The 25,915-nt window shown below is 41.1% G+C and overlaps 1 protein-coding gene across 8 annotated transcripts in view; it reads right to left on the reverse strand.

The window, feature by feature from the left end:
* rerea (arginine-glutamic acid dipeptide (RE) repeats a) overlaps positions 1-25,915 on the reverse strand; it is a 626,626-nt gene that overhangs the window by 449,793 nt on the left and 150,918 nt on the right. For 7 of the 8 annotated variants that reach the window (XR_005457454.1, XM_038773781.1, XM_038773783.1 and 4 more), the window contains exon 2: positions 12,219-12,661. Coding sequence is in view for 7 of the 8 variants with exons in the window: in XM_038773781.1 (XP_038629709.1) it covers positions 12,219-12,519 (301 nt within the window). In the remaining variant the exon portion in view is untranslated. Of the gene's footprint in view, positions 1-12,218; positions 12,662-25,915 lie in introns of those variants that run through there. The other variant, XM_038773782.1, reaches the window with a different exon arrangement.

The raw sequence follows: 25,915 nt of genomic DNA on the forward strand, positions 1-25,915 counted from the left end.
AGCAACTTGCTGCAATTTTATTCCACAAATGTAACAGGAAAAAGAATCATTTAGTTACCTCTCTTCCACACGAAGGGAGTTAGTACACTGTACAATGCTTTGTGCACCTTGACATAATTTTGACACCTCTCAAATCTTCCCACAACTTGCTTTGCCCAGAGTAAAACAAGGCCAAATTCTCCAACCCAACCCTACACCCACAATCCTAACCTCCCCCTGGAACCATTCTGGCAAGGCTCCTCTGCACCCTCTCAAGGACATTCACATCCTTCTGAACGTGTGACACCAGGCCTGGATGCAATACTCTAGCTAGTCTGACCAGAGCGCTACAGCACAACTTCCTTGCATTTGTACTCAATACCTCTATTTATGAAGTCCAAGATCCCATATTCTTTCCAAACTGCTCTCTCAATATGTCCTGCCACATTCGAAGACCGGTGCACGTGTGCCCGCAGGTCCCCGATCCCTGCGCAATCTTTAAAACTGCACCGTTTAGTCCACATTGCCTCTCCCTATCCCTTCAGCCAAATGTATCATCTCACTTTTTTATCTATTAATTTCCAGTAGAATCAGAGACAATGAATGATTTCAACAACAAAGAAATTCAATGGTCACTTGAGGAAATTAATTTGCGGAGTGATGGAGTAGAAGGCAGAAATGGGCCTGACTCGACGGCTCTACAGAACTGGCATGAATCAGATGGGCTGAATGGCCCCTTACGTGCCATTATGACTGGATTAAAAAGAAGAAAATAGATTTTATTTAAAAACAATTAACTAAGTTTGAATGACATAAATGACAGTTATTCACAGTAAATTACCTTGCCGCGCTTTGTTTGGTTATCAAGAAAATGGGTTTGCCTAGAGTAGAGTGCCTGCACATGCACTATTTTTAAAACAATGGATTTTCAATAAGCATTCGATAAGGTGCCATACAGGGCTCATAGGATTGGGGTGAAGATATTCATGTAGATTGAGAATTGGTATTCAGACAGAAAAGAACGGGAATAAACAGGTAATTTTCAAGTTAGCAGGCGGTAACCAGTGAGGCACCATAAGGATCTAGTTACAATCATCACTGGGTCTAAAATGTATTCAAGTTTGCTGATAATACAAAGTTTGTTGGGAAAATAAGCCGAGAGGAGGATGCAAGTGATACAGATAGATTCAGTTAACAGGCAAAAACAGTATCTTAATGATCATCACATTAATTACCAATATATTTTCAAAATACTCTGATGAATTCTCCCATTGATTCAGTTAGTGCCTATGGAATACTATCTGGATAGTGTGCATGTGTGTGTGTGTACGTGTGCACAATATTTGGCTTACAAAAATAATGCCCAAAAAAATCTCTTCATGTCCTTCAACTTTGTTGCAACTTATTTATTAACTGGTGTATTTTGTCCTCTTGCAGTAATTTCCCAATCTTCCTTCTTATCTAGTTTTAAATCATTTCAGACATTTTTCTTTTGGCTTCATGTTATTCTAAACTCTGCATTAGATTTTAGTTTTGATATCTTCTGTGCTGATCATAAGTCACAAAAGTTATAAACGCAGTGCTATCTGCCAGCACAATCTATGATTTATTTTATTTATTCTTGGCAAGGCAACTGTTGCTCACCCCCCCCCCCCCCCCCCCCTCCTCCTCCAAACGCCCTTGAACAGTGCGACTTGCTGGACCGTTTCAGAGCACATGCAGGCAAGACCAGGTAAGGTTGGCAGATCTCCTCCCTAAAGGACATTAAGATGAGTTTTTACAAAAATCAACAATGGCACCATGGTCACCATCGCTTCAATTAGTTTATGATTCCAGATTTTATTATTTTAGATTCCACCAGTTCCTGTGGGATTTGAACCCATGACCCCAAAGTATTCATGTGACCCTGTGGATTACTAGTCCAGTGACATTACCATTATGCCACCATATCCCCCAGAGAGCTAATCATTCTGATAATTGTTTCTGAAGGGAGAAAGTTACATAACTAACAATTTGACTGCATTGCCCACTGAAAATAATAAATGGCAAGTGTATTAATTGTGCCAGAGGGGGGAAAAAGTAAAGAATTAAAAATCATTTTTTAAACCTTTGCAAAAGGTTTATCTACTTCATCGTAATATACATGTGGATGGGTACTGCTCCATGTCCTTCATTGGACTGTACGCTAACTCATTAGATGGAAAATACAGAATAGTAGCTCAGCTGGACCAGTTCCAACTTCCATCGAAGAATGCACCCATTGATAACTGATTTTTATTTTTGGTCATTTTTCAAAGGCTTAAAAGTATTTCTGAAAAAGTAAAAATTATTTGGAAAATCACAGAATGTAAATATACATGCCTTTGTTTAATTGTCGAACAGACCCTATTGATTCACATTTGGATAATGATGCTCCACCTAGAATAATGGATGAAGATAGTTCAACAACATTTCTCCATTTAGACCATGCTCAACCAAGGTTTGGACCGCAATGCCCCTTTATGTGGCCCCCAGAGGGAGCTTCCAAAATTTGTGTCAATTCGCTGAGTTTTAATGCGAGATTGCAGCACAGTGGTTAGCACTGCTCTCTCACTACCTTGGGTGACTGTCTATGTGGAGTTTGCACATTCTCCCCGTGTCGGCGTCGGTTTCCTTCGGGTACTCAGGTTTCCTCCCAGATTCTATGCTGGATTGGCCATGCTAAATTTCCCCTTAGTGTCCAAAGGTTAGGTTGGGTTATGGGGATAGGGTAGGGGAATGGGCCGAGGTAGGGTGCTCATTCAGAGGGTCAGTACAGACTTGATGTGATGAAATGCAGGAATTCTACAATTCTGCTTGGGGTTGCTCCTACAATCAGAAACTGCTTCTCAGCTGACCAGTGAGCATATCAACAGCAAATGAGGGAGAGAAAAACAGTCTGATTGGTCGAACAGGGAAGACTGGTGTGTGAAAGAAGCAAAGATAGGTCAGGGCTGGAGCTGTGGGGGCCAAATTATATATCGGGGCTGGAGCCTGGGAGAGAGCAAGACAGCGAGAGAGAGAGATAGAGAGAGAGCAAGACAGTGAGAGAGCAAGAGAGAGAGAGCAAGACAGTGAGAGAGCAAGAGAGAGAGAGAAAGAGAGAGAGAACAACACCACACACACACAATCCCACCCACATATATGGCCCCTCCAACATTCTGGTCATTTTTACTGCTTACTCTTTTTTAACTCAAGTGTATTGCTATGATATTGCTTTACATATGTTCACCAATTGTTTTGTTCCTTCAATCCTCAGCATTTTTTTGAAATTTGTTTATTGTGCCAAACCTCATCTTTCCAAAATTTGCTTATTGACCCCTCGAGAGGAAAATATCCAAACATGGTCCCCTGAGCGAAAAGGCTGATAAGTCTGATTTAGACCCAAGAAGAATAGTCCAGCCATAGGCTGCGTCTCAGCACGTTCGTCTTTAATTGTGTGCTAAATGATATGAAAAGTAGCATTTTTATTGCTGATGATAATACAGGTGACCTATAGAAGGTTAGAATGGTATTTTGTTTTTGCAAGAAACATCTTCACAGCCAAGTTTCTGACCTACTCTCTAAAAAGAAAACTACCTGGGGCGGCACGGTGGCGCAGTGGTTAGCACTGCTGCCTCATGGCGCCGAGGACCCAGGTTCGATCCCGGCCTCGGGTCACTGTCCATGTGGAGTTTGCAAATTCTCCCAGTGTCTGCATGGGTCTCACCTCCACAACCCAATGATGTGCAGGGTAGGTGGATTGGCCACACTAAAATTTCAACTTATTTTGAAAAAATAGAATTGGGTTTTCTAGATTTACTTTTTTTTTAATAAAAGAAAAAGAAAACTACCTTTAATTACAAACGTTCAGGAGACTGCCGGTGACGGCAGGCGGGAGGCAGCCGCACAACGGAGGGCTCCCGCTCGGGAACGACATTTTCGGGGCTTTAAGCCCGCTCCCAGGCTCCACGGACGCATAAAAAGCAGGCAGAAGGCACGTAGAAGCCACACAGGAGGCACAGCGGAAGAGGATGTCCAGGATCAGCAAGAAGACGGCCATTAAAAAGACAACTGAGGGTCCGCCGGGGAGTGGAGAGGTCACCACGGGGCCACCAAGGAAAAAGGAGGCTGGAGCACCAGGGGAGGCCACATTGCTTACGGCTGAAGAGATAACCAAGGTGATGGCTGCAGAATTCGAAAGGCAGTTTACAAAACACTTGGGAGGCGATGAGGAAGGAGATGAGGGAGGTTTTGAGTGTGCTGGTGGAGGAGGCGATTTCCCCGGTGACAACGGCAGTGGCGGGTGCAGTGGCAGAGGTGCGGGCGCAAGGGGAGGTACTGTAGGAAGTGGAGGAGACGTTATTGCAGCACAGTGATCAACTTACCTCGATGGGGAAGGAGATGCGGAAGATGATGGCGAGGCAAAATGGAAGACCTGGAAAACAGATCCAGGTTACAGAATTTGAGGATTGTGGGGCTGCCCGAAGGAGTTGAAGGGCCACGGCCGACTGAGTATTTTGCCACTATGCTGGCGAAACTATTGGGGGAGGGGGAGGATCATCGGTCGTGGAGGCCTGTACCAAAGGCGGGTGAGCCACCAATAGTAGTGACTCTGTGCTTCCGTAGGTACAGTGTGAAGGAGAAGGTCCTGTGCTGGGCCAAGCAGAAGCGGGTGGTGCAATGGGCTGGTGCTGGTATGCGTGTATACCAGGACTTTACAGTGGAGCTAGCGAGGAGGCGGGCTGCTTTCAACCGGGTGAAGAGGGCGCTGTACATTAGCAAGGTGCAGTGCGGCATTGTATATCCAGCGAAGCTGAGGGTGACTTATAAGTTCAAGGACTTTTATTTTGGAACGGCGGAAGCAGCGGAGGAGTTTGCGAAGGCAGAAGGACTGTGGCAGAACTGAGAAATTGAGAAATGGCCATGTGCCGATGTAACCTCAGGACTGTATTTTCTTCTTTTTTGTTTCACTGCATGCGGGTGTGTGGGCTAAAGGAGCCAATGTTGTATATATTTGGGCAAGGGAAGTGGGGGGACTTGCACTCGAAGTGGTGTAGGTGGATATGCGGGGTGTGTGTACTAAAAGAGGATTTCTGGGCTTTCCTGGGGCTGGGCAAGGGGAAAGGGACCCGGGCGGGAACCTCCGCGCTGGCCGGTTTAAACCAGCCAGTGAACGGGAGTGAGGTGGGGGTAGGGGCTGTGGCCATCAGAGCCTGGCAGAACAGGGTCCGAGTGGTCTAGCCGGGGTGGAAAGTTGGGGGGAAAGAACCGAGGTTGGGGGGAGGAGTTTTAGATGAGGAAGTGAATGGGAGGAGTTGGGTGGGGGGGGGGGGGGGGTTTACAACTCTTGGGTATCACATACGGCACTCTTTCAGAGGGTGGACGGCGTTGAGTGTGGTGGTGGTTGGGGGGGGGGGGGGGGGGGGGGGGTGGACTCTGTGGTGACCATGGGCGGTCCCGGGCTCCTTTTTTCTTTTTTTCCGTTTCCACCGAGGGATGGTTTGTTTTATTGGATGCATATATTGACAGTTGGGCCGTTGTTTGGGGTGGTGGGAGGATGGGATCGTTGTTATTGTTAAGGGGATTGATTTTGTATTTGTTACCGTTTACTGTTTGTGGGTGGGGTGTAAATCTTGGAGGAAACCGTGAAAATGGAGAATAAAAACACTTGTAAAAATACATTTCAATATGAACAAATATGCTAAAAAAACAAAAAAAATTACAAACGTTCAGGTCCATAACTATATTTGATTCAACATATACAAAAGAAGTAGTGGCACTGGCTGAAAAGCTGGAAGGAAAGTGAAAATCCTCAAGAAGTCTGAACTCTCAAGTCACTGTTCATAACTTTGATAAGTCTTACCACACCAGGTTAACGTCCAACAGGTTTGTTTCGATTCACCTGAGGAAGGAGCAGCGCTCCGAAAGCTAGTGAATCGATACCAACTTGTTGGACTTTAACCTGGTATTGTGAGACTTCTTACTGTGCTCACCCCAGTCCAACGCCAGCATCTCCACATCATAACTTTGATGTTCGACCAAGCCTGTCAAATAATGTAGCTAATCTGATCAAAGGAAAAGGCACGTCATCTTTGTCTTCCTCAAAGAATTGCACTGAAATTACAACATGAAAATAGGCTGTTCGATTAAACCAATCTGCGTTGTTGAACTCATGTGCATACCCTGTCCCCATTTCACTTTTACTCCCCCTCTCCTTCAACTGCATAGCCTATTCTTCAATTCGACATTGTTCAATCATCAACTCCAGTTCTGCATTCCACAACCTACAATCTTTGAAAGTCTCTCCTCTCTCGATGCTAACTCGCTTGCATTCAAATCTTTTATGTCCGTGCCCCCTCATTCCAGGACAAATGCAGCACCAAAACCCAGAATTCTGTCCCTTGCTTGGAGATGTAGGAATGAAGAGTTAGCTATCACATTGCTTGATCGCAGTTGCAATTGGCCTGAACAAATCTGTGAATATTCAAATTAAATGTTACCCAACTCTCATTGGGGCCAGAAATCGCAGAGTCAGAGTTGTGAGCTGTGCATTCTGGTTATAGTCATCTCCAGTTCCACCCTGTTATCCCACCGAGCAAAGAGGTCAAGGAATTCTGAAAATAACCAGTATTTGCAAGAAGAATAGCTGATACCATACTTCTAGAAATCCACAAAATGAGAAGAGAAACCTTGTGAATAAGGCAAATCTTTTGATCTTCGATACAGAAGCATAAGTTATATTAAACCATCAAGAGTCAGCAGTCAAACAGATGAAACAATGAGATTTTTTTTTTAAAACAGAAATCGCTTTCTGTTTAGAAATGTTTCTTAACTGGAGCAGTAGTAAAATATCTAAGGAATAATGCAACTTGAAGCTGGCTTCAAATTGGTTCGTGCAGAATCAGTGGGTAAAATTACATCGAGTAATTATAGTTCCTAGAATTTGCTGAATTCCAGCATTCAAATTGAACCACTAAGACCTGAGCTACATCACAAAGGAATCAGCCCTGTTCAGCAAAACAACATCACCCAATAATCACGAAAATAGTTTAAACAGAAGAGATCATATGCGTAGGCTTGTATTATTACCAAAATAAAAATGTGAGCATGACATACTTAAATACCATATTAGCTACACTAAAAAATAGCTTCATTATGTTAACCCCTGGGGTATCTTAACGATAGCACAGACTTCATCCAAACCTTAAATTACAAAAGGCAATGAATAAAACTAAACAAGAGCGTTCTTGTTTGCAGCAATGTGATGCATGACATCTTGTATAGCTAGATGGCATCTTATCTACGTTATGCGATTAAATATTTTCAGTCTTTTGATACGTCTGACATTTTAATGGTTTGGTGGGCTGAGCCGAAAAGGACGGGAACATGACTAAACTGCAAATAGCCCTCTATGTTTCCATTTTACGTTTCAAATGGCACAGAAAACTGAAGATTTAGGTGCTGATGAATGAATGTGTGCGCATTTTAAATATGTCAAAGCAAATTCTGGGATGGAGCAAAACAGTTCCTGGTGAATTAAGGTCTAGACATGTACACATTGGTCCATTATTAGAATGCTGCATGTATATATTTTTCTTTGACAAAATACATTTTAGTTGTTGTCATTCATTATTTGGTTTACTTCAGTGGTGACAGTTCAGCCGCAAAATGGGGCTGTGTTGCAAAGTTACATCAGGCATATACTGCGGAATCGTAAAACATTTCACAGCTATTTACATATATTTTTTTAATGTAATAATCGTTATTCAAACAAATAGCCTGATCTTAAATTGGAAACCAGGAAATCTAAAGCTGCACTGTTTTCCTTTCCTCACGATTATCTCACTATTTCCAAAACCCAAAAGGCAATTTCTAGCGTATGGCACACACTTCCTCCAAATGTCACAATCTCTCAAACACTTTTACAATCGTTGATGAATTGACTTGATGGAGCAGCTTCCTCCATCACTGCAAATCAGTACTCATTATGCATCATGTAGTACATAGCATAACATCCCTATTGTTATAAAATGTGTATCCTTTGATCCACCAAAACTGACGCCAAGGGAGATCTGCCAACAACTCCGATGCCAGGGATCATTTTCAAACGGTGGAGAATTAGCATAGAAGATGTGGTGTGCAGTTTACAAAATCAGTCCTCTTCAAAGTCACGTATAATTTCCTTTTATGGTTCTTCTGTTACTCTAGAAGGCAAGAGGTGAAGGACTATTGATCTGAGGGATGGAAGAACCCCAAAATCCTTAGCATGTTTTGGCTTGTTCCTCAAAGGGAAACAGTTATTCAGCATGACAGGCTAAGAGAAAACACGTGAGGCATGAAAAAATAACAGCACTGCATGGACTGCTACATCTGGAAATACTGAATCTGTCTGTGACATATAATTTGTGTATTAGATGTTGAAAATGTCAGTATCTATGATTTATATTTTCTTTCCCTGGTACATGGAGGGTATGCATTCCGTATATGCTTGACAATAGTAATTTGTAGAAGCATTCCTGTGGATGAAAGTTTCCTAAGCAACAGATTTATTACTTATCTTGTAGGCGCTTCCTCGTTCTTTAAATTCAGGACACCCCAAAACCACTGCAGAGGGCCAGCACAGGCTGTTTGGAAAGAAGTACAAAGGCACAATCTTCCATTTAGTTCAAGCTGTAGAAGAAGGCCATGTCAACGAGGCTAGTTTATTGTTATCACAATAGTGCCCTTAACAGAGTGTCCTTGAAAAGGTCCAACCAGTCAACCAGCTGGCAGTGGATTGGTTAATGATTTAATAATACCTGTTCCGCTGACGGCATAATTTCAGTAACATGTAATGGAGGACTTGTGAAATTTCTGTACAGTCCATTTACTGCAGAAAATAATAACGGGAATGATCAAACATTGATTGTATCTTTCCAAATGTGGATTTAGGCTGAAGAGAGTGTTTTCCAAGCTGTACAACACCAAAGTGAAGCACTGGTGTTGGGAGATTTTGTGTTGATGAATTGAAAAAAAAAGTCACACCAGAACATTAAAGCATTCTGGTTTCAATCCTGTTTTTTCCCCAAAAGGAGCATATTAATACCAGAATACGAAGTAAGCCAAATGACAGCACTGGGGTACATCATCCCTCTGGGAATGAGAAGTACCTGAATAGTCAATGTCAAGGAGAGTTGAGAAGGAACACCAGCTATGGAGAGGATGACAACTACACGGATACAAACTTTTAAGTAGAGATATTGAAGGAGTCAGAACACTAGTCACTAGAATCTGGCAAAGATTCTAGATGCAGCCAAAACTCAAAGCCTGTGCCTACTCAAAAGTGCAATGAGTGCACGGAATGCAGACCCAAAGTGATAGGTAGCAAGGAAGAGATCAGAGAACAAAACCTGGAATAAATGTGGAGTAAAAGATTTTATAACCCCTTTTCTACTGGCAAATTTATACTCAAAGGAATATTCAAATGAACTAGCCCAAATTCTCAAAAGTAAATGTCCCAAACTTCAAAAGTGTTAAAAGGGGCCCAAAAACTACTGATAGAGTTGGTGCAGAATGAGATAAACAAGAGAAAGTTCTATGATGGTGACCCGCTGCTGCAATTAATTGTTTTCTCCATCGCCTCAATGCTTCCCAATGCCAGATGACAACTCCCTTTATGTTACTTCATGAGAACTGGTTCCTACTGGAATAATTTGCAACTTCAAATCAGTGCAAATCGACTAAAATCAAGGATAATAGGAATGAAAATAAGCGGGTGAAAATATGAAAACAGTTCATTCCTGAACACTCTAACGGGGCTGTAGCTGGCGCATACTACTCAACATTAAGATCATCCAGGATTCCACCAGCCGAAGATGTTCTTGCACCCATACAGTGCCATGTAGTTTGGGACATCTTGATTGGTGCAGTGTTAAAAGTGATTGTCCTTTGCGACCCACAGCACTATATTTATCTAGGCATTTTTTCTACAAAAGGCAGGGAACCAAGTTACCTTATACTACAGTGTTGCTGCCTTTAGAAAAATGAGCTATCAAGAGAAGTAACAGAAAATATTGAATCGTTCAAGCAATCGCGTGAGCGCAGGCAAAGATACATCAGCTTTAGGTTTTTGCACTTCTTCCAGTTTGAGCATTTCATTTGATCGTGGCATTTCCATTTGCCATTGCTGGTAGTTACCAGTGCCGACCACCACAGCACTTTGCTGTGGTTCACCACATAATGAGCATATCTCAAAAAACAAAGGTGGCAATGGTGATGTTCGATCAGCATTAGGATACACAACAGGTAACAGAAAGGCAGCATTACAATATTGTGTTGTTGCATTACAATAAACAACATGATTTCACAAAGTTGTAATATTGTAATCAATTGCAAAACACTTGATTTTTACATTAACCAAGAGATTGCCCAAGTTAAAATGTGCTATACAAATGAAAGCTATTGTAGGAAATTAAAATTAAAAGACAAGGGTTGTTTAATTTGTTGTGTTAACTGAAAGCTTTCAAACTGCATCTCAATTAAATATCCATATACAAGATTAGAAGTCATGGCCCATATCAAAGAGACCAATACAATGCATCTGTTCCTGTGAAAAAAACTTGAAATCTGCAGATTAACAAGGCTTATTTTGAGCATAAACTATGCTTAACACGATTAAAAATGGTTCCTAAAAAGTAACTGTACGGTATACCGTCTTTCACCCCTGACCTTGACTTTAGAAACATTACAGACAGCCCAGGTGTCCGTGAAATAAATCAGCCAGTGTTCCCAGTGCTGACCCATAATCCACTGATCCTTGCTGAAAAGAGCAGGTATGTCGACATTGGGGAATTAATCAATCATGCTCAGCTGTGATGTTTCCCCACAGCCAAATTTTCTAGGCATGCATATTATGAAAGGGAGCTCCCGGAGAGTATCTGCTCTCCCTTTCCTATCTCAGGGAAATAGTTTCCAGCAAGGACAAAGAGAACAAAACCAGAAAAACAAAGTATTCAAATAATTTTGACCCCTTACTCCTGATATAAATCCACAGCTCAGCACAGGTGGTATTTACACATGGAGCAGACATACGGGTAAACAGCTAGATAGTTATAAAATTCACATGTCAAAAGCATTCTGAAATTGGTGTTAAGCAATCGGGTTCTGGCAGGATTGGATCTAGCTATGCTGTATTAACTTCACAATTTCTAACATGGACACTGGCTGTCATTGAGCTCAATTAATATCTCATCTGAACCAGTGCAAAATTCACCATAATGAATTTAAAATGGTCAAACGACCAATTTGCAACAGCAATATATGGCTCGACAATAACTTGATCAGTGCTGAAACGTGGAGGCGGGTGGGGAGAGAGAAATGTTCATGCAGACAAGGAATTATATTGATGTGTGAGAAACTTCCTGTTTGAAACCAAAATAAAATCTCAATCCTCTTTAGGATCGAGGATTAAAAATTAACATGCTGAGTATATGTACTCAAAATCTGGCTTCTGGCCCAAAATTCTTTAGCATGCCCCATGCAGAAAACATGTTGAGGTAGTGGGATTTTCTGATATACTGATGAGAATGTCAAATGGCTATTTACTACATTCTACTTTATGATTACTGGGCGCAAAAATATTCCAACATTGAGTTTACATTTAAGTTATCATCTATTGCAAGTGTCGGGGTCGGTTTAGCTCACATGGCTAGACAGCTGGTTCGTGATGCAGAGCCAATCCAGCAGCGCGGGTTCAATTCCTGTACTGGATGAGGTTATTCATGAAGACCCTGCCTTCAAAACCTTGCCCCTCGCCGGAGGTGTGATGATTCGCAGGTTAAATCACCACCAGTCAGCTCTCGCCCTCAAAAGGGAAACCAACCTACGGTCATCTGGGACTGTGGCAACCTTACCTTTGACCGTTTACTGCAATATTTTCTTAGAATCAAACTGCAAAATATTTTAATAAACTACAAATAATTAAGACAATTATTCAACCTTTGGTAAAGTTAACTGCATGGAGGCGACGTCATCACAATACCTTATTACTGACAGGAGAAAGAGAAGCAAGGAGCTACCAAGTGATTTCAAGGCCATAATCTGAAATTGCGGCTTAAGTGACCATTAAAGATGGCTTAAGTTATACTCGAAGTTCATGACATCATCTGAACCTCCTGACAAGAATGATACCGTGTAATCTTGACATCCATTACTGTCTTTTTAACATTATCCCAAAAAATCAATCATGAAGTACTACTTGCCTCCAGGCCTGTAGATAACATCATCCTCTGTTACAAATGAAGTTATATCACCCGTCTCCGCTCTCTCATAACGCGATTTCTTTTTCGGTGGTTTCTTTATTTTTGACTTTTTCCCAGCTTCCTCATTAGTGGCACTGTCTTTGTCATTTTCTTCGTCTTCAGTGTGGTCACTTTCTGCATAATTTTTAGCACCTCCTTCCAAAGTGCAGCTGCGACGTGGCCTGGAATGTTCATTCTCTCGTTTCTCCCTTCTATCTCTCTCCTTGTCCCGATCACGATCTTTCTCTTTATCTGCTGTCATGATTCGCCACGTTCCTTCCTCTGTCCTCTCACGGCTTGGCCTCCGTGAAAGGTAGACAGTAAGCCGGGGCTTCAGTCTTCTGAATTTAATGCTCAGTTCCAGAAAAAATCCAGCCACTCCAACAACCCCAAAATGTTAGTAACTGGAAAAAAAGAAACAAAACAGGAACAGATTACAAAATTATATTCACAAAACAGTACTTTCCCAATATGTGCCTATCCACTCTGATTTTCTGAAGGAGGTTGGGAAAGAAAGAACAAGTGAAGAAAAGGATTGAAGTACTACCCATCATGATGACAAAGGGAACTCGTCATTTTCACCCCAACCCAAGTAAGAACTATGATCAAGATAGAGACATCCAGGTGAACAACTGGATGATCCAAAGACACCACTTATGTTTTCCATCTTCTCGGTTGATAATTGCTTCAGCTTCAACTATGACAAAGATTAGGACCACCGCAGAATAAAGGACCAAAGTATTTCTTTGTAAATGTGCTTGCACACTAACCAGCATATTCCCATAGCAATCAAACTTCACTGGTGCTAATAACAATACTGATCGTTATAGATTAAAAATGTATATCCTTGCCAAATTCTAATAACCTTCACCTAAACGTGATTCAGTAATCTTTGATTCCGCTGCCACTCACAATAGGCAGGGAGAAAATGATGGTATCAACCTAATAACCAGTGATGAATTCCCTCTGATCTGTTTCATGACGCTCAGATTTTATTACAGGCTAATAGCGTTGCACTGTCACCTATTGTCAGTCAGCTTGATAGCATGCTCATTTAAGTCATTAAGCCATGAGTTCAAGCCTCATTCCGGGCCTTCAGTGTGTGGACCAAGTTGAAACTTAAACAGTGCACTGCATTGTCATAGAGTTAAAACAAGACTCTATCTGACTCTTTCATATTTCAGACACGCTTTAAAAATCCTATGGTACTATTTGAAGAGCAACCGAAAATTCTATCAGAGGCCTGGGCATCTTTCTTCCCTCAAACCAACATCACCAAAACTAGATTAACTACTCATCTCATTGCTGTTTGTCAGATATTCTGGAGCACAAAATGGTTGTCACATTCATCTGCATAACGCTGACCTCAATTCCATAGTAATTCTTAATATCTTAAGTGCTTTTGGGCTTTATTAAGCGATGCAACAAGGCAGTATATAAATGAGCACTCCATTTTAATGGTGTCAAACAGTTGTCCTGGTCCTTCCAATAAAGGAACTAAATGGATACCTGCCATTTTATGACTAAAATAGCAGGGTTTTCAGGTTGAACACGACATTCTGGTTGTGTAAGCCTGTGTAATGTGAGGTCTCAGGGTCCTTCACCCCCGATGTTATAGCAACAGCCTCTATGCCTTTTGAGAACATTGCAGCTAATGAATACTGCCTGTACTGATTTTTTTAAAGTTTTCTGGAGCTGAAATACTGACAATATAGTGGAATCTAAAGATTTATTAAAATCAAATGCAGGGCAGTTCAGTGGCCCAGTGGTTAGCACAGCTGCCTCACGGCGTCGAGGTCCCAGGTTTGATCCCGGCTCTGGGTCATTGTCTGTGTGGAGTTTGCACATTCTCCCCGTGTTTGCATGGGTTTCGCCCCCACAACCCAAAAGATGTGCAGGGTAGGTGGATTGGCCACGCTAAATTGCCCCTTAATTGGAAAAACTGAATTGAGTACTCTAAATTTATAATAAAAAAATTTTAAAATGAAATGCAGAAGTACATCAGCAGATGTAATATCTTAATGCCAGTGATTAAGCCAATGATCTGGTTTCCCTCTCCTTGCAATTTTATTCCCAATTTGTCCCCAATGGTTCCAACTAGGATGCTGTTCCATGCTTGATGGGCATCCTCCAGGGCTCAATGAACTTTCTATTAAATGCATGAGCTTTGACAATGAAAGTCAGTGGATTATTCAACCACTGGGGTCATTACAACTGGTTCTGGCATTAGTGGATACTACACAATATATATGATAATCAAGTCCGTAGATTCAACAGTAATTAAAAGTTACGCAGTTAAACAACCTCTGACTCGTTTTGTTGGAATGTTCTGCTTTAGGGCTAATTTGTACATGAAAGGCAGGTCATGTTTGACTAATTTAGTGGAATTCTTTGAGGACATTATGAGCGCGGTGAACAATGGGGAACCGGTGTATGTGGCGTATCTAGATTTCCAGAAAACATTTGGCAAGGTGCCGCACAAAAGGCTGCTGCGTGAGATAAAGGCACACGGTGTTATGGGTAATGTATTAACATGGATAGAGGATTGGTTAGCTAACAAAGCAAAAAGTGAGGATAATTGTGTGTTTTTCTGGTTGGTGATCAGTGCCTAGTGGTGTGCCTCGGGGATCAGCGTTGGGTCCGCAATTGCTCACAATTTACATAGATGATCTGGAGTTGGGGACCAAGTATAATGTGTCAAAGTTCACAGGTGACACTAAGATGAGTGGTAGAGCCAAAGGTGCAGAGGACACTGAAAGTCTGCGGAGGGATATAAATAGCTTAAGCGAATGGGCAAGGGTTTGGCACATGGAGTTCAATTTTGCTAAATGTGAGGTCATCTATTTTAGTAGGAATAACAGCAAAATGGACTATTGTTTAAATGGTAAAAAATTGCAGTGTGTTGCTGTGCAGAGGGACCTGGGTGTCCTTGTGCATGAATCGCAAAAATTTGGTTTGCAGGTGCAGCAGGTAATTAAGGCGGCAAATGGAATTTTGTCCTTCATTGCTAGAGGGATGGAGTTTAAAATCAGGGAGGTTATGTTGCAATTGTATAGGATGCTGATGAGGCCACAACTGGAGTACTGTGTACACTTTTGGTCTCCTTACTTGAGAAAGGATGTACAGGCACTGGAGGGTGTGCAGAGGAGATTCACTAGGTTGATTCCTGAGTTGAGGGTATTAATTTCTGAGGAGAGACTAAGTAGACTGGGACCGTACTCATTGGAATTTAGAATAATGAGGGGAGACCTTCCAGAAACATATAAAATTATGAAGGGAATAGATAGGATAGAAGCAGGAAAGTTGTTTCCACTGGCGGGTGAAACTAGAACTAGGGTACATAGCCTCAAAATAAAGTGGAGCAAATTTAAGGCTGAGTTGAGGAGGAGCGTCTTCACCCAAAGGGTCATGAATCTGTGGCCAGTGAAGCAGTTGAGGCTGCCTCGTTAAATATTTTTAAGGCAAAGATAGATAGTTTTTTTGAATAGTAAAGGGAATAAAAGGTTACGCTGAGCAGGCGGGTGATTGGAGCTGAATCAATAAAAAGATCAGCCATGATCTTATTGAATGGCGGAGCAGGCTCGAGGGGCCAGATGGCCTATTCCTGCTCCTAGTTCTTATGTTAAGCTGTTTAGCACAGTTTCAAAAATACTTAAGACCAAGCAGAACTACAACCTGAAAAGTTTTCAGTCGCCCTTATCACATTTCTACATAATCCCTACTCGAGTCAGTAAATCTGTTTTTCTATGTCTGTAAAATCCTGCATTTTTGCAATCATGCTTCCAACGGTTAGGAAGACTATTTTATACACTTCCAACTACTGCACAGCCTGTTGAAAAGAACCTGGTCACCCATTCAGCATTTGCAGTCAATTAAAATACACCAACTGTCGAGAGATGAACAGGATAGGCAGATAAGAGTATAGGATGAACATAAATATGCTTTATTAGAATCACAAAATTCCTACAGTGCAGAAGGAGGCCATTGGGCCCATTGAGTCTGCACCAACCCTCTGAAAGAGCACCATACCTAGGCCCACACCCACACATTAGTTAGATTAGTTAGAGACACCTAAAGAAATCCATTGTGGCATATTCTTTAAAGATTCTGGTCATGAATATCAGGGACAGAATTTTGTTTTTAAAAATAAATTTAGAGCACCCATGAGGAAATGGCTGAGGAACTGAACAGGTTTTTTGGGTCGGTCTTCACAGTGGAAGACACAAATAACATGCCAGTGACTGATAGAAATGAGGCTATGACAGGGGAGGACCTTGAGAGGATTGTTATCACTAAGGAGGTAGCGATGGGCAAGCTAATAGGGTTAAAGGTAGACAAGTCTCCTGGCCCTGATGGAATGCACCCCAGAGTGCTAAAAGAGATGGCTAGGGAAATTGCAGATGTACTAGTGATGATTTACCAAAATTCACTAGACTCTGGGGTGGTCCCGGTGGATTGGAAATGAGCAAACGTGACAGCACTTTTTTTTAAAAGGAGGTAGGCAGAGAGCAGGAAATTATAGGCCAGTGAGCTTAACTTCGGTAGCAGGGAAGATGCTGGAATCTATCAAGGAAGAAATAGCGAGGCATCTGGATAGAAATTGTCCCATTGGGCAGACGCAGCATGGGTTCATAAAGGGCAGGTCGTGCCTAACTAATTTAGTGGAATTTTTTGAGGACATTACCAGTGCAGTGGATAACGGGGATCCAATGGATGTGGTATATCTGGATTTCCAGAAAGCTTTTGACAAGGTGCCACACAAAAGGCTGCTGCATAAGATAAAGATGCATGGCATTATGGGTAAAGTAGTAGCATGGATAGAAGATTGGTTAATTAATAGAAAGCAAAGAGTGGGGATTAATGGTGTTTCTCTGGTTGGCAATCAGCAGCTAGTGGTGTCCCTCAGGGATCCGTGTTGGGCCCACAATTGTTCACAATTTACATAGATGATTTGGAGTTGGGGACCAAGGGCAATGTGTCCAAGTTTGCAGATGACACTAAGATGAGTGGTAAAGCGAAAAGTGCAGAGGATACTGGAAATCTGCAGAGGGATTTGGATAGGTTAAGTGAATGGGCTAGGGTCTGGCAGATGGAATACAATGTTGACAAATGTGAGCTTATCCATTTTGGTAGGAATAACAGCAAACGGGATTATTATTTAAACGATAAAATATTAAAGCATGCCGCTGTGCAGAGAGACCTGGGTGTGCTAGTGCATGAGTCACAGAAAGTTGGTTTACAGGTGCAACAGGTGATTAAGAAGGCAAATGGAAATTTGTCCTTCATTGCTAGAGGGATGGAGTTTAAGACTAGGGAGGTTATGTTGCAATTGTATAAGGTGTTAGTGAGGCCACACCTGGAGTATTGTGTTCAGTTTTGGTCTCCTTACTTGAGAAAGGACGTACTGGCACTGGAGGGTGTGCAAAGGAGATTCAGTAGGTTAATCCCAGAGCTGAAGGGGATGGATTACGAGGAGAGGTCGAGTAAACTGGGACTGTACTCGTTGGAATTTAGAAGGATATGGGGGGGATCTTATAGAAACATATAAAATTATGATGGGAATAGATAGGATAGATGCGGGCAGGTTGTTTCCAATGGCGGGTGAAAGCAGAACTAGGGGGCATAGCCTCAAAATAAGGGGAAGTAGATTTAGGACTGAGTTTAGGAGGAACTTCTTCACCCAAAGGGTTGTGAATCTATGGAATTCCTTGCCCAGTGAAGCAGTTGAGGCTCCTTCATTAAATGTTTTTAAGATAGAGATAGATAGTTTTTTGAAGAATAAAGGGATTAAGGGTTATGATGTTCAGGCCGGAACGTGGAGCTGAGTCCACAAAAGATCAGCCATGATCTCAATGAATGGTGGAGCAGGCTCGAGGGGCCAGATGGCCTACTCCTAGTTCTTATGTTCTTAATTATCTTTTTCCAATTAGGGGGCAATTTAGTGTGGTCAATCCACCTAATCTGCACATTTTTGGGTAGTGGGTGTGAAACCCATGCAGACATGGGGAGAATGTGCAAACTCCACACGGACAGTGACCCAGGGGCGGGATTCGAACACGGGTCCTCAGCGCCATAGTCCCAGTGCTCACCACTGCGGCACGTGCCGCCCTCTCAGGGACAGAAATTACTGAAATTACTCAGGCATTTGCAAAACAATAATCTGCTTATTGCGATGCAATTTTGAACATCAAGGAAAAAATGGGATTTAAGCATAAATGAGTGACTCTGGGATTAAATGGAAATTTTACATTGGTGTACATAACTATGAACCGATGTGCATATACCACGTTGCGTTTTTGATAATTAGATTTTGAAATAAGTTCCATCTCTGAATATGTATACAAGAAATGATGGGGATTTTTCCTTTTATACTGTAACTCGGATCTGTAACACCAAAACTAAACCATTGTAAAAGAAACCAATGTTCATTCACGGGTTTGCGATCATTTTTTAAAATTTATAATCTTCATCAATAGAATTTCCTTCAATTCCCGTACCGGCCTCCCCGAACAGACGCCGGAATGTGGCGACTAGGGACTTTTCACAGTAACTTCATTGAAGCCTACTAGTGACAATAAGCGATTATTATTATTATTATTTTCCTTTTAACAACATCTTATATTTATGCAGCATCTTTAAGGTGGCAAGATATACCATGGCTCTATAGGAAATTTCCTGTCCAATGATATTTGGTCAGGAGAACGTGGCAATCCAGTCAAAATATGATATGGCTGACATTTCTCAGCTGAAATCACCAGGAACTTCCTGAATCATCATTATTTCTCTAGCCAAATCTACCCCCAAAGGGAATGCCAGAAACAAATGGCAATCAGGGGTGAGGCAGTACCATGTTCTAGTTTTGGAACTGTCAGGCCTTACAAAATGTGAACAATGTAATGATTGAGCAAGTGTGAGAGACAAAACATAAGCCCCAATTCAGAAAATGAAGAGTTTAAGATCCCAACCTCATCCATCAGTAAGTAAATGTGAGGACAAACTGCAAGGTGGATCAATATGAAATATTGGCAATTGTCCAGTTCTTAGCGATTAGATGCATGTTCATTTAAAATGCCTGCGCCAAGCAGTGTTTATAGAAGTCTGATCTTTTCATTAATTTTAATGATCCACAAAGGTAGTAGGATTTCCAGTGAATATTGCTCCCCGCCAGCCTAGCTTCTTCATTCCAGAAAATAACTAACAGAGTAGTTGGCTGTGTTGTTGAATATAATCCAGACCGTTTTTATGTGCAGCTCTCACCAACATGGCAAGTCTACCCAAAATAATCATCCTACTTAAGGCAAGTGTTAAGATACTTTACAAGCATTTTGTCACAGGGTTGCCTGGAACAACTCTTGAAGGCCAGTTAAATGAGACCACAATAAATGAAAGTGTGGATTTATGTGGTATTCAAATATGCTATCATCTATTTTAGCAAGAGGAAGTACAGCTAGTGCATGATGTCCCAGTGCAATAAAGGATCAATATAAACAGACACTACCTCAGAGTGAAGAACTTTTCAAACTTTGCTTCATTACTTAGCTACTCTTTTTCCTCAGGGAGTTTTGCTCCAACAGAACACATTTTATTTAACCGTATCTTTATTGGAAAATCTTGTGATAAAATATACCAATTATTATTACATACTGAATGTTATTCCTTCCACTATTGTTGGATGACAAGTACTCTGGTGTACTTAATGACACGTGTTGGGAAGAGGTGTGGAGGAAATTGATCAGGATTTCATTAAAACTGAAAGACGACTTTATCCGGTGAACGGCTATGCTATACTGACAAGGAAGGTCCCAGGTTCAATTGCTAGTCTATAATGAACTGGTTAATCTCAACCAGCGCAGCAAAAAGGATGTTGTAATTGGCCTCTCTGCAACTGGAGGATAATCGAACGAGGAGACAATGAAGGAAAGAAAGGGAAATAAAATGGATAGTATTCCCAATCTTGCTCACAATTCATGAATCTTCTCCAAAGTGCACGTCTGTGAGACTAGGGGCAGAGTTGGATATGGTTCCCCTTCAGTAGAACAGTATGCCAATACTAACTGTTGAGGCACACATATTAATTATCACCTGGAAAAGGTATTGCAGCCATACTTCAGCCTACAGAGTCATAGTCCAGCAGGAGTCCAGCATCTTCATGAATAGAGAAGACAGAAGTTATGAGAAAAGAAAGTCTAAGTCTCAAACTCATACCATTATTAAATTATATAACAGGTTAACAATTTCTTCAATATGTTTCAAACTTGCAGAATTTTTTTTCTTATTATATTTAACTATCATCCATTTAGTCCAATGCCTACATTGTGTAGCAATCTCATCGATAAGTCAATTTAATGTTACTATTGCTGTAAATTTTAGCATACTTGTTTAATCTACATCAATCATAGTTCTGTATCTTACTCCCAGGAGACCTTTCGGCTTGGCTTGCAAACACAAAGCTTTACAGAACAGGCATTTTTGATATTTACTGTACAATAAAACACTCAGGTGATACACATATGTTTCCCATTATGTGATGTCATAAATAAAATGATTTTGCATTTCTCTGATACTTTGTTAGGAAATCTTCTTTCATGTTGAAGCCAAGACCTTTATCAATAGCACGGGAAATTAGGAACTAGCATGTTTTCATATTTGGCATAAAAATCATGACTTGGTTTTATCTCTCTGAAAAGGTTAAAAATTATACAAGCTAAAACATCACACAAACTGCTAACTGTGAAATCCTCAAAGACAGAAAAGTAGTGATTAGAAAACAGTTTCAGCTCAGACTGTCTACAGATAACAATCAAGCACTAAATTATAAAGAATGCTTTATTTACACAATTCGCATACAAGGATTCAACTGAACATTGCAGCTGTAGCTCATGTGTATCCACTACAACAAGGAACAATGGGGAAGGGAGCTGATGCATTACTGGTCAAAATATATTCTCATCAGACCTATGCCTGCAAGTTATTAGATAAACAGAGAAAAATATGTGCTTGATGATATTAAGTAGATGTACCCAAATTGCAATTGAATGACTATACACCATGTAATCCTAATTATTAGTTGTGAATGGGCATATCTAATTTTGAAATAAATGTACACCTTTGATTGGTATGTGCTAATTTCCTGTAACTGAACCCAAAACTGTAACTGTCTAAGTAAACCTTGAACTAGGGCTTTCTAGCATACCACTGGTTGGAGTGCTGGAGCTCTTGCTATAGCTTGTAATAAAGCTCTTGTTTTAAAACTCCAAAGATTCTCCATCTGGTCACTCGTGAGTGGGAGAGTGAAGTACACCACAGCCAAATACCTGTGTTCTCTCCCACAACATCCTCCATGAAGTAACTACACTTAATAAAATCAAGCACAAGGAACTGAAGCAGGTGAATGCGACACCTGAATCAGTATTTGCATATTGAATTGCAAAAATTCAGAAATGAATTGTGGGGGAAGTCTGACACCAGGAACCATAAATGTAAAATAATCTACTAATAAATCCGTTAAGGAATTCTTTACTCAAGAGTGTTAGAATAAGGAACTTGTTGAACTTGTTACCATGTGGAGTAAAATGAAGGCTAGATAAGCACCCGAGGCAGAAACACGAAAAATAATATAGTGATGGAGTTAAATGAAGAGGGTAGGGAGCAGCCTTCTTTCGAGCATAAATGCCAAGACCAGTTGAACAGGGCGACCTTTTTCTGTGCTGTAAATAACGTACAACTTTTTTGCAGTTGAACAGAAACGCATAATGCATATAAAGGGAAGATTGATAAGTGCATGACGGAGAAAGGAGTGGAAGGATGTGTTAACAAGGTGATTTTATGCCAAATACGAGTTTCAGGTGGAGCATAAAGACTGATACTGGCGGACTGGGCCTAATGCTGGTTTCTGTGCTGTAAATTATGCAAATACAATTCCATAGCTTGAGCATTAATCCACCATCGGTTGAATGGAACCAAACTAATATTAGAGTTCGTTTTTCCAAACAAAGGCAGGGAACACAAAGACATTTTAATTATTTGCACGTTTATTAAGTCAGTCACCCATACTGAGCTTACTGATGAAATTATTATTTAAACACCAAGATAACTGCTCAATTTCAGTTTGCCACAATCACTTCATTTGGGGGATGGAAAAAAGTGATGATTTAAGCTTCAAAAAGTAGTTCAACATACATAGAATTCAAAACATTGGAAAGTAGACAGCAAATGGCACATTAACAGTTAGGGATCCAAGCTGCTTGGCTACCTTTATAATTTTGGGTTGATCAAAGGCAATAATGTGCAGCCAAAGACAGATAATATATCTTGCTTCATCATTCAGTCATTTTTAATATTCTGTAAGATGTAGACTAGAGGCATTAATTTTGGAAGGAAAATAATTTATCTTTGATCTGGCAGAATAGCTGCCATATGCAGGAACTGCACAGTGAAAGTGGCAATGTCCAGGAGACTGCCTTGCATGTAATTATTTGGCAACTTTAGTCCTGAATTCAAAGTTGCTGATAATTTAAATTATTTTGTGCTCCAAATCCAAACATTACTCTGTTACTTACACTGCTTAATCCAATGATTGGATTTTTTTTTAAGACTAAAAATGTGTCACGCAACAATGCATACAATAAAATATATTTTATAAACAAACTGGTTTTACTCAGTGGTTGCAAAGTACTTTGGGATGTCTGGAGGATGCGATAAGGATGTGATAAGATGCCACATAAATGCATGTTTTTTTTAAACTCACCGCCCATAACCTTGGAGTCCCCCATCATCGCATTTAGGAGGTAACCCTATGATGTGCTGAAAATCCCTTTAGGAATTTGCCACACAAGGGTGTACCCGGCCATTACCCAGAAGCACTACCTTCCTCTGGACTATTGCACTGCGCTGGGAACCATCTGACAGAAGCAATTGAAATTGCTAACTTTGGATGATTCTGCCAGTTTTACCCTGATTGTTACTCTGAAAGAGTTAGGCGGGGGGGGGGGGGGGAGGGAGACGGACTTCTAACTCCAGAATAAGATTTAAACACCCAGACCCAGCCTCGTACAAGACATCCAATACAAACACTACCCCCAGGAGACCCACCACACCACCCCACCCCATCCCCAGCCCAACCCCCACGAAAACGAGTTCCTGCCTCCCCTCATTCCCTAAACATCATAACTCACCTGCACCCTGTATATTGTCCCTTTGAAACTCCCCCTTTAAGATGCTGACAGGGGGGCGCTTCGGTGCTGCTGTCTCGCCCAGCCTGAGCGAGCACGGTTGGGCGAGACAGGGGCTTCAGAAATCCCAGCGTGGGTAAATTGGGCGAGAGGGGCAATCCGCCGAGCACCAATCTGCCGAAGCTATGGGCCATTATCCCAAAAGAATCTTTTTTTTAAGTCCTCACTTTATGAGCTTGGTTCATATCTGCATTTTATTTCAGAGGGTTAGAATTGAGCGGAACAAAACAAGAACAATCTGTTGAGATGAAAGTAATGCCAAAATTATGTTATTTAGCCAAGGGATAAGGATTAAGTAGAGTTCAGTCATTTTCCTCGACAGGGTCATGTGGAAATGACAGTTGAAAGTCGATGAGTTATGTTAATGATAATGCAAACTCTGATGTTACATACTGAATGAAAGCTTGAAGCCATCTACTGAAGGGCTCTAGGATAATTGTAAGAGGTGACAGATCAGAAATATCGAACTGCATCACAACCAAATGTTTTCCATTAAAAATAAGTGGAGTTTTGGGAAAGTTTTTTGCAAATGCCAAGATAGTTTCTACTGGAGGATTAAAGTTCTAAAGTACATTCTGTACCTTTCAATAGAAGAATTGCTAAGTTACGGCCAAATGTTATCCTTCCAATTCAGAAGCCAAGCTGATTGGCTCAAGAACCTTTTGCCAATTGTGGTGAATTAACATAACAGGATTGTGATGTTCTATGGACCAAATTTCAGCAGCATCTTGCTGATGAAAGTTGCTAAATCTGGGTTACCCCTAATGGTGACATTAGTCCAAGTCACACTGACTGGTTCCAGATCTGTTCCTGATAGAAATATATACATAACACTTAGTTGTTTTTAGTAGTAACATTAGTAACCAAAACAGAGACAAAATTGAATGTTTAAATACATGCATCAACGTGTCTCTGATCCGTGAGTCATTATTAGTAAAAAGACGATAATAAAAATATCAGCCTTATAAAACACCCAATAATTAGCACCAGCCATAAAACGTTTTAAATGGAATGCAATTGTTCTGGCAAAATTTCAGAACTTTTAATAAAAAAAGGTTATGGGATACAATGTCATGCAAGAGCTTCTGCAGCGAACCTGAAATTGCAAGATTTTTAACGTACTGAGGGTTAAGAAAAGAAACGGGACAAGGGAATTGTGAGAAAGTGCTTCACTTGCTGCTTCATAGAATTTACAGTGCAGAAGGAGGCCATTCGGCCCATCGAGTCTGCACCGGCCCTTGGAAAGAGCACCCAACTTAAGCCTACACCTCCACCCTACCCCCGTAACCCCACCTAACCTTTTGGACACCAAGGGAAATTTTGTATGGCTAATCCACCTAACCTGCTCTTTTTTGGACAGTGGGAGGAAACCGAAGAACCCAGAGGAAACCCATGCAGACACAGTGAGAAAGTGTAAACTAGGGCAGCGTGGTGGCGCAGTGGTTAGCATTGCTGCCTCACGGCACCGAGGTCCCAGGTTCGATCCCAGCTCTGGGTCACTGTCAGTGTGGAGTTTGCACATTCTCCCAGTGTTTACGGGGTTTCGCCCCCACAACCCAAAGATGTGCAGGATAGGTGGATTGATCATGATAAATTGCCACTTAATTGGAAAAAATGAATTGGGTACTCTAAATGTTTTTTTTTTAAAGTTCAAACACCACACAGACAGCAACCTGAGGCCGGAATTGAACCGAGACCCTGGAGCTCTGATGCAGCTGTGCTAACCCCTGTGCTGCCATGATCTTTCCAACAGGCAGTGCAGATGGGAATTACTGGCTCACAGAACTTTGCAACACAAAAATCCACTTGCTGCAATACAATTTTAAACACATATTGAAATTACGTGGAATTTATTTTTGAGTCTTTTAGAATCTTGATAGTACACCTGTGAAATTACTAGATGCAAAATAGCTCCAAAACTATAGTTTAGGGTTGTTTGCATACCTGAACAGTCACCAAAATGGCATGCATGTAGTCTTCTGGGCACCATTTTATACTTCACGTCAGAAAGTGATTTACAATAACAAATGCATCACCACTTGTGTAAAGTCAACGATTCGTAAATAACTCAAATATTTCAAAAGCAGAAAAAACCTTTGTAGTCTTTCAAATCTTGTGCCAACATTTAATAATGGAAACTAAGCATAGTAAAAGTTGGTCTTCTGGGGTGGGTGGTGGCAGGAGGAGGAGAAAGGATTGGTGTAAAATCCCCTAGCTGGACAGCACTCGTAAGCCAAATGCCGATTTGGAAGGGGACCAAAACAAAAACGTACCACAGTGCAGCATTTAAAACATTATTAAACTGACGGTGCAAACAACTGCTACACTGATCAGATTACTTTATTTATTTCAGAGTTAGGCAATTTGTGGTTCTTTTTAAAATTTACTCCACTTGGCTGCAGAAAGTATCACAAATTTAACAAGATA

Source organism: Scyliorhinus canicula, chromosome 16 (assembly GCF_902713615.1).
Source record: "Scyliorhinus canicula chromosome 16, sScyCan1.1, whole genome shotgun sequence".
NCBI lineage: Eukaryota > Metazoa > Chordata > Chondrichthyes > Carcharhiniformes > Scyliorhinidae > Scyliorhinus > Scyliorhinus canicula.